The sequence below is a fragment of the Agelaius phoeniceus genome, chromosome 2 (genome assembly GCF_051311805.1).
Source record: "Agelaius phoeniceus isolate bAgePho1 chromosome 2, bAgePho1.hap1, whole genome shotgun sequence".
NCBI lineage: Eukaryota > Metazoa > Chordata > Aves > Passeriformes > Icteridae > Agelaius > Agelaius phoeniceus.
In genome coordinates this window covers 96,118,609-96,134,441 of record NC_135266.1, presented here as the reverse complement: position 1 = coordinate 96,134,441, position 15,833 = coordinate 96,118,609, and the positions used below count along the sequence as shown (strand labels likewise).

The following is a 15,833-nucleotide window of genomic DNA, read 5'->3' as shown; positions in this document are numbered from 1 at the left end:
GTCTCAGATGTCCACTGGGATTACAGCATATCTCAAACTTCTTAAATTTTCTGAATATTTATGAAAGTCAGATTGACTTATATATAAGTCAAATGACTTATATATGACAAATAGACCAAAGAATAGTTCAAGATGCCATTAGGATAGCCTCCAACACAGCAGCCTCATTGTAAATAAAATTATAAATATGTATTTTGGTCCAAGCCACTCTTACAATATCCAATCAAATAAAGATGCAGGTGTGAAGAGTCTCATAGTTCAACATCAATAAAATAACTTTTCCGGGGGAAGCTGGGGACATGACTCTGTTGTATTTTACAAATTCCTTGGCTGAACAATTTCCATTAAAGGCTGTGTTAGATTATGACACACATAACACAATTCTCACAATGAATTAATTTATTTGAGAACAGACTAGAACTGTTCAACAAAAGAAACCACATCACAATCCCAAGCAATAAGAAATGTGGTAATTTCCTCACTTGAGCATATTTTATTTTTAAACAGATTCTTGTTAAACTTAGGCTTACCAGGTATTCAGGGACAACGCCTTTGTAAATCTCATAAAATTCTTCCACATTTGGACGCTCCATGTTAAACTAAAAAACCAAAATGTTAGCCAGTCTATATTAAACAACAGGAATACATAGACAGCCATTCTTAACCAGCAAACATTCAGAATCCTCTATCTTTTACTAGGTAAAAGGAATGGCTTTACTACTGTAATATGAAGCATGTCAGCAACTTATTGATAGCACAGGCAACATAGCACACAGTACCTTTTCTACATCAGATACAAGTAGACAATGTAGCGTTGGGTGATCCCACTAAGAAAGGCACTATTCTTCATTTGTGATAGGGATTTGAGTGATAGGAGAATGTCAGATCTTGAGACTTTCACCACAACTGAAGGGCAGGACTCTTGGGAACAATCTCTGTGCCAAATCCCTTTAACTGCTGAGGTATTCAGGGTGTCAAAATCCCTCAAGTACCTTTAAAAGCATTCCCCATAATTCATACTAAATATATATTTTTAAAAAAATTAAGGAAGGATATTAAAAATAGTTTAATTAATCTTAGCTAGTACATTTTGTAAAGATATCTCAAATTGATCCGGAAGAGACAGATATAATTACCTCCCCTGCTAACTATGGGGAAACTCAGATACAGGGAAGTGAAGTGTCTTGGCTCAAGGTCACCAAGCAAACAGAAACAGTTTATCTGATCAGTCAGATACTAAAATACAAATATCACCAGGACAATGCTGATCCCAAAACACTGCTACAGCCTGCATAAGAGTTTTATACTGCAGGAAGACACCTGTGCACCGCTATGACATGCATACAGCACTACTCCAAATTCTGTTTATCATAAAAACAAACAAAAGGAAACCTACCATCTGCAAAGCTGAGATCTCAAATCCTTCCTTGAGGATGGCTTTTATAATCTTTCCAGAAAGCCCTGAAGAAACATGGAAAATACAGTATTCAATGTCAAAAAGCAGATTTTACAACTGAAAGGTATTATGCCAATATACTGCTTATTCTCAAACGGAAAAAACAGTGTTTGTGTAATGCTTGAGAGGAAGCAGAGAACAGGGCTGAGTTCACACACTTTATGTTCTATATGAGCTTACACATTGATGGTTTCAAATAATTAAACTCCATGCAGCTGCTGAAAAGCATTTCTACCAAAAAAGGTAATTAGTGAAGCCTTTGCTTTTCTCAGATCAACTGCAAAACACCCAGTTGCTCCAAGACCAAGATTTATATTTTTAATGAAGACCCACTGGCAATACTGATTCTTAATCAGTCATCAATTCAGAGCACCAGCTGTCTTTTTCTTTTTGCAGGTCCTACTTTAAGCCAGAAAGAATGCAGGGTGATAACAAATGTTGTCAATGAACTAGCACAGGAGTTCTTGTCTTCTATGGGAAAATCACATTAGTGCAAAGTAACCTATTCCTTCAAAGTTTACCGCTCACAAATATGCTGTTGCTGATGATACTGCTTGCTTTTTCTCTCCAGAACACGTCCTCAAAGACTGACTGATATTGTAAAACAAAACATGGAACTTCACAAAACAAGAACCACTGATTTTCCACTGATGTATATTTTAGATTTGCCCGTGCCTATAAGATCAGGCAATTTTGGAGATTATGGATTATGGCAGCCAAGCACAGTACTCTGTATGAGTGAATTTCACAGAATCATTGTTTTTTTATAGAACACAAATGCCTGTCCTCTAGTACAATTTGTGAGAAACTACAAATTTCTGTACATTTATCTAGAAAAGAATTAATCATAGAAGAGTACCCTGTAACGAATTATTACAGCAGATGTGACTCCTGGTCATCAGATCCTTTTATTAAGTAGTCTTTTAATTGCAGGATATTTAGCACTGCACAAATTTAGGAGATGAGAATAAAACAAAGCTAGTATGGAAGTTATAGCATGCTTGAGATACAGCCTACCTGTGGCATAGGACTGGGGAGCTTCCTACCACATTAAAAGGTCAGTGGAAGCTCTGAGTAAATGACACTGAGGGTTGAAAGGCTTTCAAAATTGTATTTACAAATGAAAATGAAAAAAAAAACCAAACATGTCTCTGAAGTATTTGCTACCGTATTTTCATACTAAGGTTTGTGTAGAAAAGCTTTCCCTCTACAAAACACTGCATATTTCTTCCAAAAATCTTCCAGCTACTGAAGGGAATATCTGAGATTTCAGAGCATCCTCAGTCCATGCAGCTCTTTGTGTTTATAGAACATAGAAACAAGCAGAGGCAAATACAATTCCTGTCCCACTATACTGTTCCACCATGTTTTGGTGAAAGTTCACTTCTGTGAGCCCAGAGGAAAAAAAAAAAATACCCATTTTTTAAGATTAAAAAAAAAAAAAATTGCAACAGCAAAATGAAGGGTGTTGGACAGGTTTGCCCAGGAAATGTAAGACCACATCAGAGAAAGAACCCAGAGCTCTGATTTCTTTTTGTCCACTCTGCTGGAAAGGCTGAGCAGCTCAGATGCTTCCACACAGATTCCACTGAGGCAGTGAGCCTTCAGTCTTGTTTTCAGAGATAAATGGGCAGTTTGTAAAGAGATCAAGTGACTGGCTGGGAATCATTCAGGAAATGAATAAATAAATGAATTTAATTAATTAACTAATTAAATATGTGACACAGCATAAACATTTCCTCATTCTCAAACTTCAAAGACAACACTCTGGTCAACTGCTTCACCAGAAACCAGCAAAGATGAAGACAAGACACTGGCAGATAAATGGTCACTCTCACTTGCAGGGAAAAAGCTATTAGAAACATAAGAGACAGCTGCTTTGCCTGACAGATATCCATTTTACACTTTATCAGTCAAGAATGGGCAACTTGCATAGGCACTCTAAGCCAGCGAGCATCTAATTAAAATACATCAACTTAGGGGGTATTATGGAGATCTGCTTTTTACAGAACTTTTGTCTTCAGCAGTTTTACAACCTATAAATAAAATCCATGTATAAGAGAATAAAAGGGGGACTCTATTCAGCTTTCTGGACTGTTTCTCTACTGAAGGCACTAAGACCTATCTCTTCTGTAGAGAGGAGATAGTCTCCTTTAACAATAGAAATGACAGTAGGAAGGTATTTTGCATAAAGGTCTTTAATACAAGGTTTCTTTAATAATTGTGATAAATCTATCAAGATTTTCCTCTACATTGTATTTCTGAGTTCACTCTCACTCATCAGAGCAGCAGAGCACTTTGTTGCTCCAGACAGATTGCTCATGTCTTCAACATCCAAAAGGCTTAACCAAAGGACTTATAGTCACCATTCAGACAGATAGACACCTCACCCACAAAATTAGAAGTGCCTTGAGGAAGAAAGGCCATGAGATTTCATTTATGTTTGCGAAGCAGGATGTTAGCTCCACTTGCAGGATGTGGAAATTGAGGCAGCGGAGCATAAGCAAGTTGCCAGTGGCAGCGCAGATCCACAGATCCAGTGACTTGCTCTGCCTTGTCCCAGTTTAGGCAATCCACGTATCATTTCTCCTAGGGACACTTTCCTTTCAAATTCTACCTGAACCAAAATAGAAACAAAAAGCACAAAGGCAATCCCCAAGCAATAGAAGAATGCAAGCTCAAGGCTCAGCCTGGGATCTGTCTGAGGCTTTCAGCTAGTTGCATGATTGAACTGGGACATATCCTCTTCTTTGGGGGCAGATAAGGCTCAGGAAAATATGAGCTAATTAGAGTGCCATTTCAGCAGCTTTCAACAGTTCTTTTCAACTTTAAAATCCAAATCTGTAGTGAAAAAACAACTTTCTAAGGCCCCTTCAAAAAGGGTCAGTGGATGTTTAAAATGTGATTACAGTAAGAACACAAATCAAAGCCACAGATTAGGCACCAGTTATGATAAATTTTCAGTCTCAAAGCACAAAAGAATCCCAAGCATTACTAAATACAACTGAGGGAATTTAACACTAAACCAAGAAAGAAGAGTGAAAGAAAGGGAGCTCGGGCACACATTTTTTGTCTTCTGGGCAGCATTATATTACTACATACCTAGTACAGGACATAATAATTTTCCAATATAGACAGAAATAATTTTCCAATATATTTTAATCAGGAAAAATGATAAAGTACCAAGACTTAATCAGTTACATTAATATTATATGACTTGGTTGCTTTACAACATACAGTATTTGAAAATTGTCCTTCATTAAGAAACAGAAAGTAGCAGGGAAGACATCGGACTGAAAAATATTACCACTGTTTGCAGAATTATGCATTGGGATAAAATAAAACAGTTTAATGCAAGTCACTTTTAACTTTAATCAATGAGCCACAGCAGCTGTGCTACTGGGGACCTTTCAGTCCCAGTGCACTATGAACCACCAGCCCTAGGAATAGGAATGTTACATTCTCTTCCCTTTCTTCTTGACCTGTTTCCTAATTTAGCCATTCCTCTGATAAAAGCTCATTCGGCAAGATAGCAGACTGCTTTCAAATCAAGGCAAGAACTAAATTCCTCATCTCAGCCTCCATATGTCGTTTTTTTAAATCCTTCCAATAATTAAAAATAATTCCTCTTAAACGTCAGGGGTTTTTTGACAGGAATACGAAACCTGCCAGATCAGATTGATGATCCACCTCATCCAGTAATATACTTCTAAAAGTAACTTGTACTGGGTGCTTAACATATCACTAACTATAAGGAGCAATTTAATTTAATGTTTTTTTCTGACATTTTGAAATGCAATTTTGCTTCATAGTATAATGAAATAATGTGATTCTTTACTGCCAAGTGGTAAGGTCCTATTTCAAAACTCCGGAGAATCACAATCAGGCTTGACTCCAAGCAATGTCCTTTTTGAACTCTAGAAGATGGAAAAGTGGGATTTAGAGTTGGCCCCCCTGCAATATATTTCAGTTGAAGTTCTTGCTAATCTTTGTTTCAGACAACATTGGAAAACACTGGGCAGTAAGTAAATGACAAATGTCATTCTCAAAAAGTGCACTTCTTCCTATCAGTTGGTCAACCTATACCCTGAAGAACAAGGTTTCTCTCTCTTTTCTTCTTTTTCTACTTAGGAATAACACAACTCTAGACATTTTTACTATGCAGCATAAATACACCATTTTTAGACTCCCAAAAGTTTGGTCATGGTGATAATCTATAATTATTGGTCTTCCAACCCCACTGTCTACTGTGTGAAAAAGGATATGAAGTCATTTTTGCACCTGTGCTCTTGGCACACCAGGGAATGACAGAGGGTCTCCTGAGTGACACACTCTGGGCCAGCAAAGGAGAGGGGAACCTCAAAAGCCTCCCAGGCTAGTGAAGAGGAGGAAAAGAATGTGCATTAGCCTATAATTACAAACAATAACTTTAATCTACTATTTCACTGTCAAATTAATTCTGGAGGTTAAAATCTTCATGCAATCCCCTCCAATCTGGAAAGTTCAACAACTCACTCTCCTAGAACAATAGTAAATACACTATAAGCTCCGTAATTATTTTCCACTTGGCAAAAGACTATCACATATTCCTATATTCTGTGCCTTGGCTGTCTTCAGATCCAGTATCTTGCCTTTCTCCTTACACTCTGATTTGAAAAGGGTAGTAAAAGAAGAGACTTCAATATATTTACCTTTTGCTTCAAGGTACAGTGAGTTAGATAAAGCATGGTCACATTTTTTTCATTTTTCTAAAATGTTCCCAAAAATTTCTGGTAACTTCAGGTTCCATTACATCACCAAACATCAGGCCAGTGACACACTGCAAAGTATTCCTTAATGATTACATTAAATCTTCTTTCTGCTAAATTAGTAAATATTCACATATTTTGTAAACGTACTTAGAGAAAGCTGTATATCCCTGTCCTACCTATCTCAGGTTAAATAAATTAAACCCATACAGCTCTCATTGGCTAAATGTCTTATTATTTTGCTCTCTTTTTCTGTTCTTTTTAAAACAGAGAGCTCAAAAATTGGATATGATAAATTAGTTGGATTTTCATTAAGCAGAACTAGTGGGTACGTAGTGAACACAGATTGTGCCTCTTTCATCACTAAACCAACAATTTCTCAAACTTTTCACTGACACTCTGCCAGTTGTTTATTTTATATCTTTGCATTTATTATCCCTTCTCCACCGTAGTGTTATGCAGTTTATACTCAGTTTCATCATCTTTGCATCACACAATTTCTGTAATTCATTATGAATGTTCTGATGTTCTGTTCACAGAAATATTCTGTTCACAGAAATATTCTGTTCACATCCTTCAAAATTTCAGTCGGCACTCTGTGTGATACCACGTGTGAACATTGCAAGCATGCTCTAAACTCACCCATCCAAGCCATTAATGACAATATTGACAAGAACTGGCCCAGGATGCCTGATAAGACTTCATTTGTAAAGCCCTTTTAATTTGATGTGCTCATGTCCGATCCTACATTCAGGGAGACATTTAAAGCTATGCAGATGCCTATGTTGTAAAGATCTAAACAAACAATTTACTCCACTAAAGGAAAATTCTGGTTTCCTGATAGCAAAGAACTTTCACAAAGGCACTGATAACCAAGTGAATTAGGCTATCTTTCACTGTTTTACCTTCTTTTAGAAAAAGAATACTTGGAGAATTCAGAGATCAATATAACATATTTTCCTTCACAAAAGACATGCTGGTAAATGTCCCTCAACCACTGAGTGATTTCAATGAAATTATACACTCCTGATTAATCAGGATGAAAAGAATGAAATTCTTTTCTTGGTATGAAAAGAAGTTTCACTATCTTGGTCCATGCTTAGAATTGACTTTTCTCTAACCCTTTACAAGTGAAAATCCCAAAATGCAGTAGTAAACACTCATTTCTAATGTTGTTTTTTTTTTTACAATAATACCATCGTCCCTGCACAGAGATGATTTCCAGTAATATGAACACAACCACTATAAGTCTACTGAATACAGCAGCAAATACATTTTTTCCACTTGTAAGATACTTATGAGCTCCAGCAAGGATCGGATGTGCCATTTGATTTGTTTGGTACTCTGAAGTGTATCTCCTCCTCTTCCTTCCTGTCTCAGACTGTCAGAAAGGATTTCTAAATTCAGTTCACCTCCTCTCCTACCAAAATCTATTTAAATACAAAATATATTTTTCATACATCAAAAAAAATAGATGTCACTTTCCCAGTAGTCATTGAAATCCAAAATCAGTCTAAGCTGGGAAACCAATGCCAAGGTGTTAAAACTTTAGGCAGAAGTAAAACAAGAAACACTATGGGTTTGGTTTCAAAACCAAACATCCCCGGCAAGGAATATCCATCATTACAATTACAGCAAAGAATTAACAACACAGATGGAAGCGTATGGATGACTGATTTCACGAAAGCTAAATCTATTTTATCCTAAAAAACGGTGATGAAGTGGCAAAGTAGGTTGTTTTCACTTTAACTACTTTTTTCTAGCTTCTCTAAAGAGAAAAAAACCCAACCAACCAAAAAAAAACCCAGCACCACTAGACACCACCAAATGCTTCAACATCCTACGTAGTATATATATTCAAGGAAAACATAAGAAACAAACTGCATTTCATTTGACATAAAATACCTGTCCTCCCTGGGCAAGTCTGTCTGCAAAAGAATGTCTGCAGCTGAAAGCAGTGTTTTACTAGTTAGTCCTCACATCACTGCAGCACTAAGATTGCCATGTTGCATGTGGGAATACCCTGAGGTCACATCTCAAACCATCCACTCTGAAGTATCTGCAAAGATTTTTGTTCATTCCACAATTTACTTTTTTTCACTTCCAGATTCTATCTACAAATAATTCCTTCCACTTGGCACTCAGTCTTGTAGACAAAATCCAAAGAAAGGTTCTGCCTGTAATGGGGTAAACTCCACAGCATCTGCACTTCACCTTTCTATTATCTGCACACTTATCACAGACAGAAGATGTACTTTCAGATAACTTATGACAAAATTGCACTCATCATTTTTTCTCAAGCCAGTTTTCTGAAAACCCTATTCTAATTCTAGGTCTCCTGAAAATAAAAATACTTAATTACTCAGACTTATGCCTAAAAGGGTAAAAAAAAAAAGCTAACAATTTCCAGAGTTTTTATATCTAATTAATACAAATTGCCTTGAGAAAAACCTATGAAATAGATAAGTAGTGCTAAGAGTGATAATAGATTTGTATCTCTACTATACCATCCTCTTTTTCTTTTCCAGCTTATTCAATTTCCTAACTATACACATGTAAGTACACTTAGCATTATACAGAGGTGAACTGAACATTTTCATAGTGATGCCTTCTCTCTTTCAAAGAGCAACAAGTGTATTGTGTGTCAGGACAGTCCTTCAGTTGTCTGCAGTCAGATAATCCACTACAATGCCGGATTCCCATGCTCTACACTCCTCTCCTCACTCTCTCTTGTACAGTAAATTCACCTGAGATTCTACATAAGTAAACTTTGTTTCTGTACTTGCCTGAGACTGAACTACCATCCTTGGTATTCTTTTTGTCACATTTAGATTTGTCTTTGGAGCTACAAACTATTCTCTCACTTGGAATTTTTCTGCCTTTGCATAAAGAAGGAAATATGATTCTTATGATTTCCTGTCATGCAACATTTTGTTAATGAATATAAAGTTCTACAACTTTCTAAAGCTGTCCACTCGCTACTAAGCTAAAATAGAAGAGGCCTAAGTTTTATCATCCACTCAGAACAGGTCTAAAACCACATTTCCACACAGTATCTTTTTCACTTGGCAAGAAGGTATTCCTGCTCCTTTTATTTTCTACGAGATTTGAATTTTCTTTAGTTGAAGAATACTGTGGAAGACAGCACTGTATCTTTTTTAATTAAGAGGAAAAAGGATTTAATTCAGCAGATACGTTAGAAAAAAATCTCAAGCTTAACACATACAAGGAGAGCAAACCTGTCTGGGTAGTCAGTCTCATGCCTAGGACCTCTCAAAACCATAGAGGCTTCCTTTCCTCTAGGCAGCCTTTTCAGATGGCACATTACACACTTCTGACCTCAGTCTTTACAGCCTGATCATCTCTATTTTAAAATTTTTCGCCTGCTAATTTTCCAAGGAAGAACTAAAGGCCACATCAAAGAAACTTTAAACCTGTCACGAAATACCAAAGTCTACTTCCTACAGCAAACATGACTAAACTGTTACACATAAAAATACTGGAAGTTAATCCCACCCAGTGATCTATAGGGTGCTATTTCTGCTCACAAAGCAGTCGAATCATAACTCTCCTAAGGGCATTACACTGATGTTTACCCATTGTGGTGAATTCACAAGTTTGGCTTCTGAGCACTAGTGCCAATACCTCCAGATCTACTAACATGAGGGGAATTACAAAAAAAAATGCTTATGTGATTGCAACTATGATCTTGTGTCTCAAGTATCAGAAGCACAAGAAGCAGGAGGATTACAGGACGCAGATGAACACTAAAAACTTCAAATTGTTAAATGACTTAACCATACAATCCTAGAGCTGTGCTTACTAGTTACCAACCTACTTGACTAAAAACTGGTCTCAGGAGAAGAGGAGGAAACTGAAAGACACTGAGAAGATTCAGATAACAGATTCTAGAGGCGATAAACCCATCATGTCTCCCTGATGCAGCCCTGGTCAGAACAAATTTGCCTGGAGTAGCATCGGGTTGCTTTTGCATCAGATTGCTTCTAGCTCTCAGTGAAGAAGAATTGGACTGCTCTGCAAAGCCTCTTCAGAGTTAAAATACAACCACCTCACTGCTGCCAGCCAGGGAAGTTCTCCATCTCCACTGGGAGCAACCACCAGGGAGCTCCCTAAAGCTGTCTAGTCCAGAGCTCTGGACTACACTGCCTTCCACGGCCTACCCCTTTCTGATCCTCCACAGATGTTATGCTGACACCAAGCTGACACAATAGCTATGGCCTTACTTCTTTAAGAGATATGCATGGCACACACTCCTAGAGGGCCAGCGATGCCAGCATTACGAGCACTCTTGACAGCTGAGGTTAAATTTCACCTTAGTCCCCCACGACCATTTACCAGGCCAGAGTTCCTCTGCAGCCTGGTAGACATGCTGACACTCCTGCTTACAGGAATTCTCAGGTGCCTGGGCACTGTGGTTGGCTGGACTGTGCTGCTGTGGCTGCCTAGGACCAGACACTTCTGTATGTCCATCAGGAAAGAGGCAGCAAGGCCAGAGATAAAACCAGCACTAACTTTCCTCTACTTTATCACTGGATAGAAACCACCTGTAGCTATGAAAGTCATTTCCTAAGAGAGTATTGTGCCCAAGAATTAACCAGCATGAACTAGAGATTATATCCTGAAAAGCACCCTAGTTTACAGCTGCCATTAAAGCAAATCATCTTCTAGGACAGAAAACCAGGAAGATTTTTCCTTCTAAGAATCAGTTATGCAACAGATTCTGGAGGAAAAAAAAAACACTGGGGAAAAGGGCCAGAAAGCAAAATTCAAATCATTAATTCAGCCAAATGTCTCTACAGAAATAAAGACTAGATCTCCATATAAACTGAAGTACATAAATGAAACTTTATGTAATTGTAAATACGTAATGAGTAGCTTATATTCATGGTAATTAGATAGCCAAGTTCAAAGCCTCAGCAGTGCATAGGAAATTGCAAAAAGGTTTATTTTTAGATATCAATACTGAAAATTTATAGAGCACAAATCAAAATTCCAACGCAGAAGATGCTCTGATGCTTTGACTCACGTGATTTTCCTTCCATGCCTCTGGCTTTGCCAAACACCCTTTCCCCCTGAAGGCCACACAGGATTTCCTTTCCTCTCCAGCTGCTGTGTTTCTACTTACCTGACTATGTATGCAGCTTTTGCTTTACCCATTAAACTGTCCTTATCTTAACCCATGAGTTTCCTCACTTTTACTCCTCCAATTCTCTCCCAAATCCCAGAGAAGTGAGCGGGCGGTTGTGTGGGGTTTGGTGGCCAGCTGTGGTTAAACCACAACAGAGTGTTAAAACAGTCTATTGACTTAGAGAAGTCAATTCTGATCTCTTTGTTTTTGAGGGTAGTAATTACAGCTGTATGGAGGGAGAATGCTCTCACAAGGTACACTTTTTGTCTTTCAAATTTTAGTTGCTTTTTGGCAGCTGTCCTCTGACTTTCCAGCCCTTTGTGGTGTGAGAAAAAGGACTGTATAGGGTACATTAAGAACAGCACTCACTCTACAAAGCTGGATGTGCACACACATTTTTTGTTTACATACATTCATACCTCCTCTCCTCACCACCCTCACCCTCCTACAGGCACTCATACACCCAGAGGGATGTGCAAATAGGGTCACAATTTGTCTTCTGGCAACTCAGAAAAATTCAGAGAAGTTCCAGAAAAAAAAAGGAACAGACATCACACTGAAATCTACAGAGATGAGTAAGATTAAAAATAGGAAGAGAAAACCTGAGTCTGAACCTTTATATGTAATAGAAATTTTATCTTAAGTCTAAAAAAAAATAGTCCAAGCCATCCACTTTGCCATTTTTACAGTCAAATGAAGGACTCTAACAATCCTGCCACAGAAAAGTTTGTCCTCTGCAAACATGTAGCTGGGTAAAATCATAGTCCCAGCTGCTGCCCATATTTCTGTAAAAGGAACATTGCTGTGTCTTTGCTGCATGGCAGACTTATCAGCAGCAGATACCATGCAAGGCCTGGAAGAGATAACAGGCACATTATCAGTAGCAACTACAAAACTCCTTCTTGTGAAAGCCTTTTTTAATTTCAGCAAGCTCTCTAGACATCCCACCTGAGGTGTGAAAGGCCTGGAAACTGCTCCAGCCACTTCTGCTCTTTCCATTTAAGCTAACCACAAAGAAGTGATTAGACTGTTGCAGTGTGCTCTGCATCTTACTAAGAAAAAACTTTATGCTCTCACATGGCGATATTTATTCTGCATTCAAAAATACTGTTTCAGTGCCTGAGTCAAAATATTTTACTGCACTCACTGCTCCACACATGCTCCTGGATCTAAGTACAGGACACACAAGCGAGGTTATTTTTGCATGGTAACAGCAGAACATTAAACATTCCCAATACTCATATGGCAAACTCCCAGGGCAATCTCCAGCACAGAAAGCATCACAGAATCCACCAAATGCCTTAGGTCTTTGGCTCACTTTCATAAACAAGCCTTTCCTACTTTCCATCCCAACTGCATTCAGTAGAAAGAGATTCGTAACACCACAAATCTCCCTTTGTGAGTCATTTGGATCTGATGTGCTACTGCCTGAGCAGAGGGCTGTGGATCATGGCCAGGTGTCCTGCTTTCACTTTCTTGGGAGGATGCTAACCTCCAGCAGGTGACTGTGCTGGGCAGACAGAAGCAAGGACATGGGAAGCTGTCACAATAAGATATGTCACACCTCACATAGGTTTTAATCTTTTTTACCTCTCCCTTCTTATTCTGAAGTGAACAGGTATCTGCATGGAAAGCACATGACCCACTCACTCTTCATGGAAATGAACTGCAGAAATACTAAATGAAAGACAATGTATCTGCAAGCTTTTGCATGTGAATTACACCCTTTGCTCACACAGTCTCATTCTCCCAAAAAGAGAGCACAGGAATGGTCATGGATACAATAGACACATACTGCTTTCTCCTCTGCTATCTGCATTGCTTACCTTCATTAACAGCATGAGGCTTAATAATGCAACAAGTACAGTTTGTGAATTTGGCACTGCTGACTGGTCCACGACCTCCACTGGAGGGAAAGAACAACTCCAGCTCCTGAAAATAATTGTAATTAAACACATTTTAGATTGATCTAGCTGCACACATCAGCTTTTATCATGAGTAACAACATCTGAAGTATCCATAATCACAGAAGATAAACCTTTAGTGCATATTTTTTTTTCCTACAAATACTTCTTTCCTGAAGCATTATCTCAAATGTATCTTTTCCTCTCTGGCATCATTGCTACAATCACAAAAACAGGACTGGAGTATTTCTTGACTGGAGTATTTCTTCAGTTCTGCAATGCAATCTGTTCATACTCAGAGCACTCAAAATGCTGATGCAACAATAATTTGGTAGAGGTGTTCCCAGCTTTACTAATACTCTCTCTCCTTCCTCAGTATCTTTCCAAATCTACTCCCTTACACACATATTTTATTTTTCCTATTTTTTAAATCATCTTTTCCACTACATAAGCAAAAATACAACTATTATCCATTTCTCAGTATGTTTTCTTTCCATATACAAAACTGACCTCCTTCCAAACTGTTTGCATTTTCTTCCTTTCATCTTAAACAATTAAACCTTGTCTAAAATTGCTGAGTCACTTCTCATGCCTTATTGCCCCTATAATTTTTTATAATTATATTAATTATATTAATTAGTTCAGTCTTACTGAATTGAAGCTGATGAACCCAATTGCTTTGATTTCTCAGAAAAATCAAAGAAACCTTTTTGCCTTCAATTTCTTTCTTCCCACCATCACTTTTTAGGCATCAGATACCTTGTGTCTTAGACCATACTGGGGTGAACTTGGCACTCAGGTTTCTTTCCTCAGCGATATTTTTTCACTGTTCACTGCCAGCTTCACGCTTTTTCCATACCATTTATTTACATATGTTACACAATCTGCCAATCAACAAATGCACAAAACACAGGTTCCATTTCATACCTATCGGTCAAATTCAGTAAGAGAATTGATACATTTCTATTTAAGAGAAAATGTTTCATCCAAGAAATACTACTACCAAATGTATTTGATTTTTTCCTGTATAACAGTAGCAATGCTAAAGGCCATTTCCTGGAATTGTCTCCCTTAATTTACTACCTCAACTTAAATGGAATAGACTCACATTAAACTCATGGCACTTCAACCATTTCTGTAATCCCTTCTTGAAGAATTACACAATTCAAACTTGTCTGGCTTGAATCTTGGACAGTGGATCCTGGACAATGTATCTTTCAACAGATAGAAAAAGCGCCTTTGTTTTTCTGGTGGCAAATAATCCACATTTTAAGTGGGTGCACCTGAGACAATAGGGTTCGTTCCTTACATCCTTCTACTGATAAAATGCTGCATGATTCAAGGAACTTGTCCCACTCTATTAATTGCTATTTACTCTAAAAGCAGCCAGAAAAGGGCAGTAAAATATGTGTAATAGTTAACACTTAGTTTTATCCATTAAAATTCATAAAAGGAAATTAACTCAATAATGCTAAAGGACTTGGATAATGAAAGGCCAAACTATAATCTTGTTGAACCTTAAAAATAAAATTATTTTCCTTACCCTTTATTCCTGATCTAAAGAAATTACAAAATTTGGCCTGCAGAGAGACAGCAGCTTAGAATGTATCAGAGACATACTTTCACTTGTCATTTAGCCATCAAAAGAACAATGCAGCTTTCCACTCTAAGTGTTCATCTTACGGTACATTCATTAAATGTGGTTGAGACTTCAGTTTTCTGTCAGGAGAGTTAATTTAGGTCCCTTTATCTTATATTTCCTTCTTTTCAGCAAATCTTCTGCAGTCACAGCCAACTAGTTTCCATAGCAACTGCTATACAGCCATATAATACTAGGCCTATTAAATTAATAAAGGCACAGGGGCACTAAATTCAAAATGTTGTTTTATTTATTAAAGATAGGTATCATTAACTCCACAAAGATGCACACACCTGCAGATGTTCAGCAAAATAATATCAGTGTCATAAAAATGCTGCAGATGACCGGGGCCTTTGGACACCATTTCAAAAATAATGAAATGCAGCAAGAATAACAAACTAAAACCTAAGCACACACTTATGCTTCTAACCAAGAATTTATGCTAATAGATACTCTTTCCTACACTCTCAGTTCAGAAGCTGGCGCAGTTATCATGGTAGTACACAGGAAAAAAGAGAAACTTTCACCCTTATATTTGAAGACATCTAACTATTTAACCAGAGGTCTCTCTCCAGCTGTGCTACTGCAGCTGTTCCAATTTAAAGAGGGAAGACTAGAATCAAGGAAGCAACAATTGGTATCTTTCCCCAGCTAAAGTGGTTTACAGCTGAGACACCACAGCGATACATCAATCAACCATGAGATAAACATTATTCTTGCTATCATTTATTAGCATATCTATCCCACAACAATGCACACAGAAGTCACCTTAATTCTACAGAAATGGTAATATCTATTATCCAGTCCCAGGGCTTTTTCTTAGCATTGAGAAAAGAAACACAGCCAACAAAGCAAAATGGAACCAAACTCCTCAAAGTCATGTCCACTGTGTTACCTCTCAAAGCACAAAGCACTACAAAGTGGCCTGGTTTTTAAC

The 15,833-nt window shown here is 37.7% G+C and overlaps 1 protein-coding gene across 3 annotated transcripts in view; it reads right to left on the bottom strand.

Moving 5' to 3' along the window:
- NME7 (NME/NM23 family member 7) overlaps positions 1-15,833 on the bottom strand; it is an 88,267-nt gene that overhangs the window by 39,168 nt on the left and 33,266 nt on the right. For all 3 annotated transcript variants that reach the window (XM_054655186.2, XM_077174320.1, XM_054655185.2), the window contains 3 exons: positions 13,180-13,285; positions 1,397-1,461; positions 531-599 (listed from right to left, as the gene is read on the bottom strand). In XM_054655186.2, the coding sequence (XP_054511161.2) occupies positions 531-599; positions 1,397-1,461; positions 13,180-13,285 (240 nt within the window). The remainder of the gene's footprint in view (positions 1-530; positions 600-1,396; positions 1,462-13,179; positions 13,286-15,833) is intronic.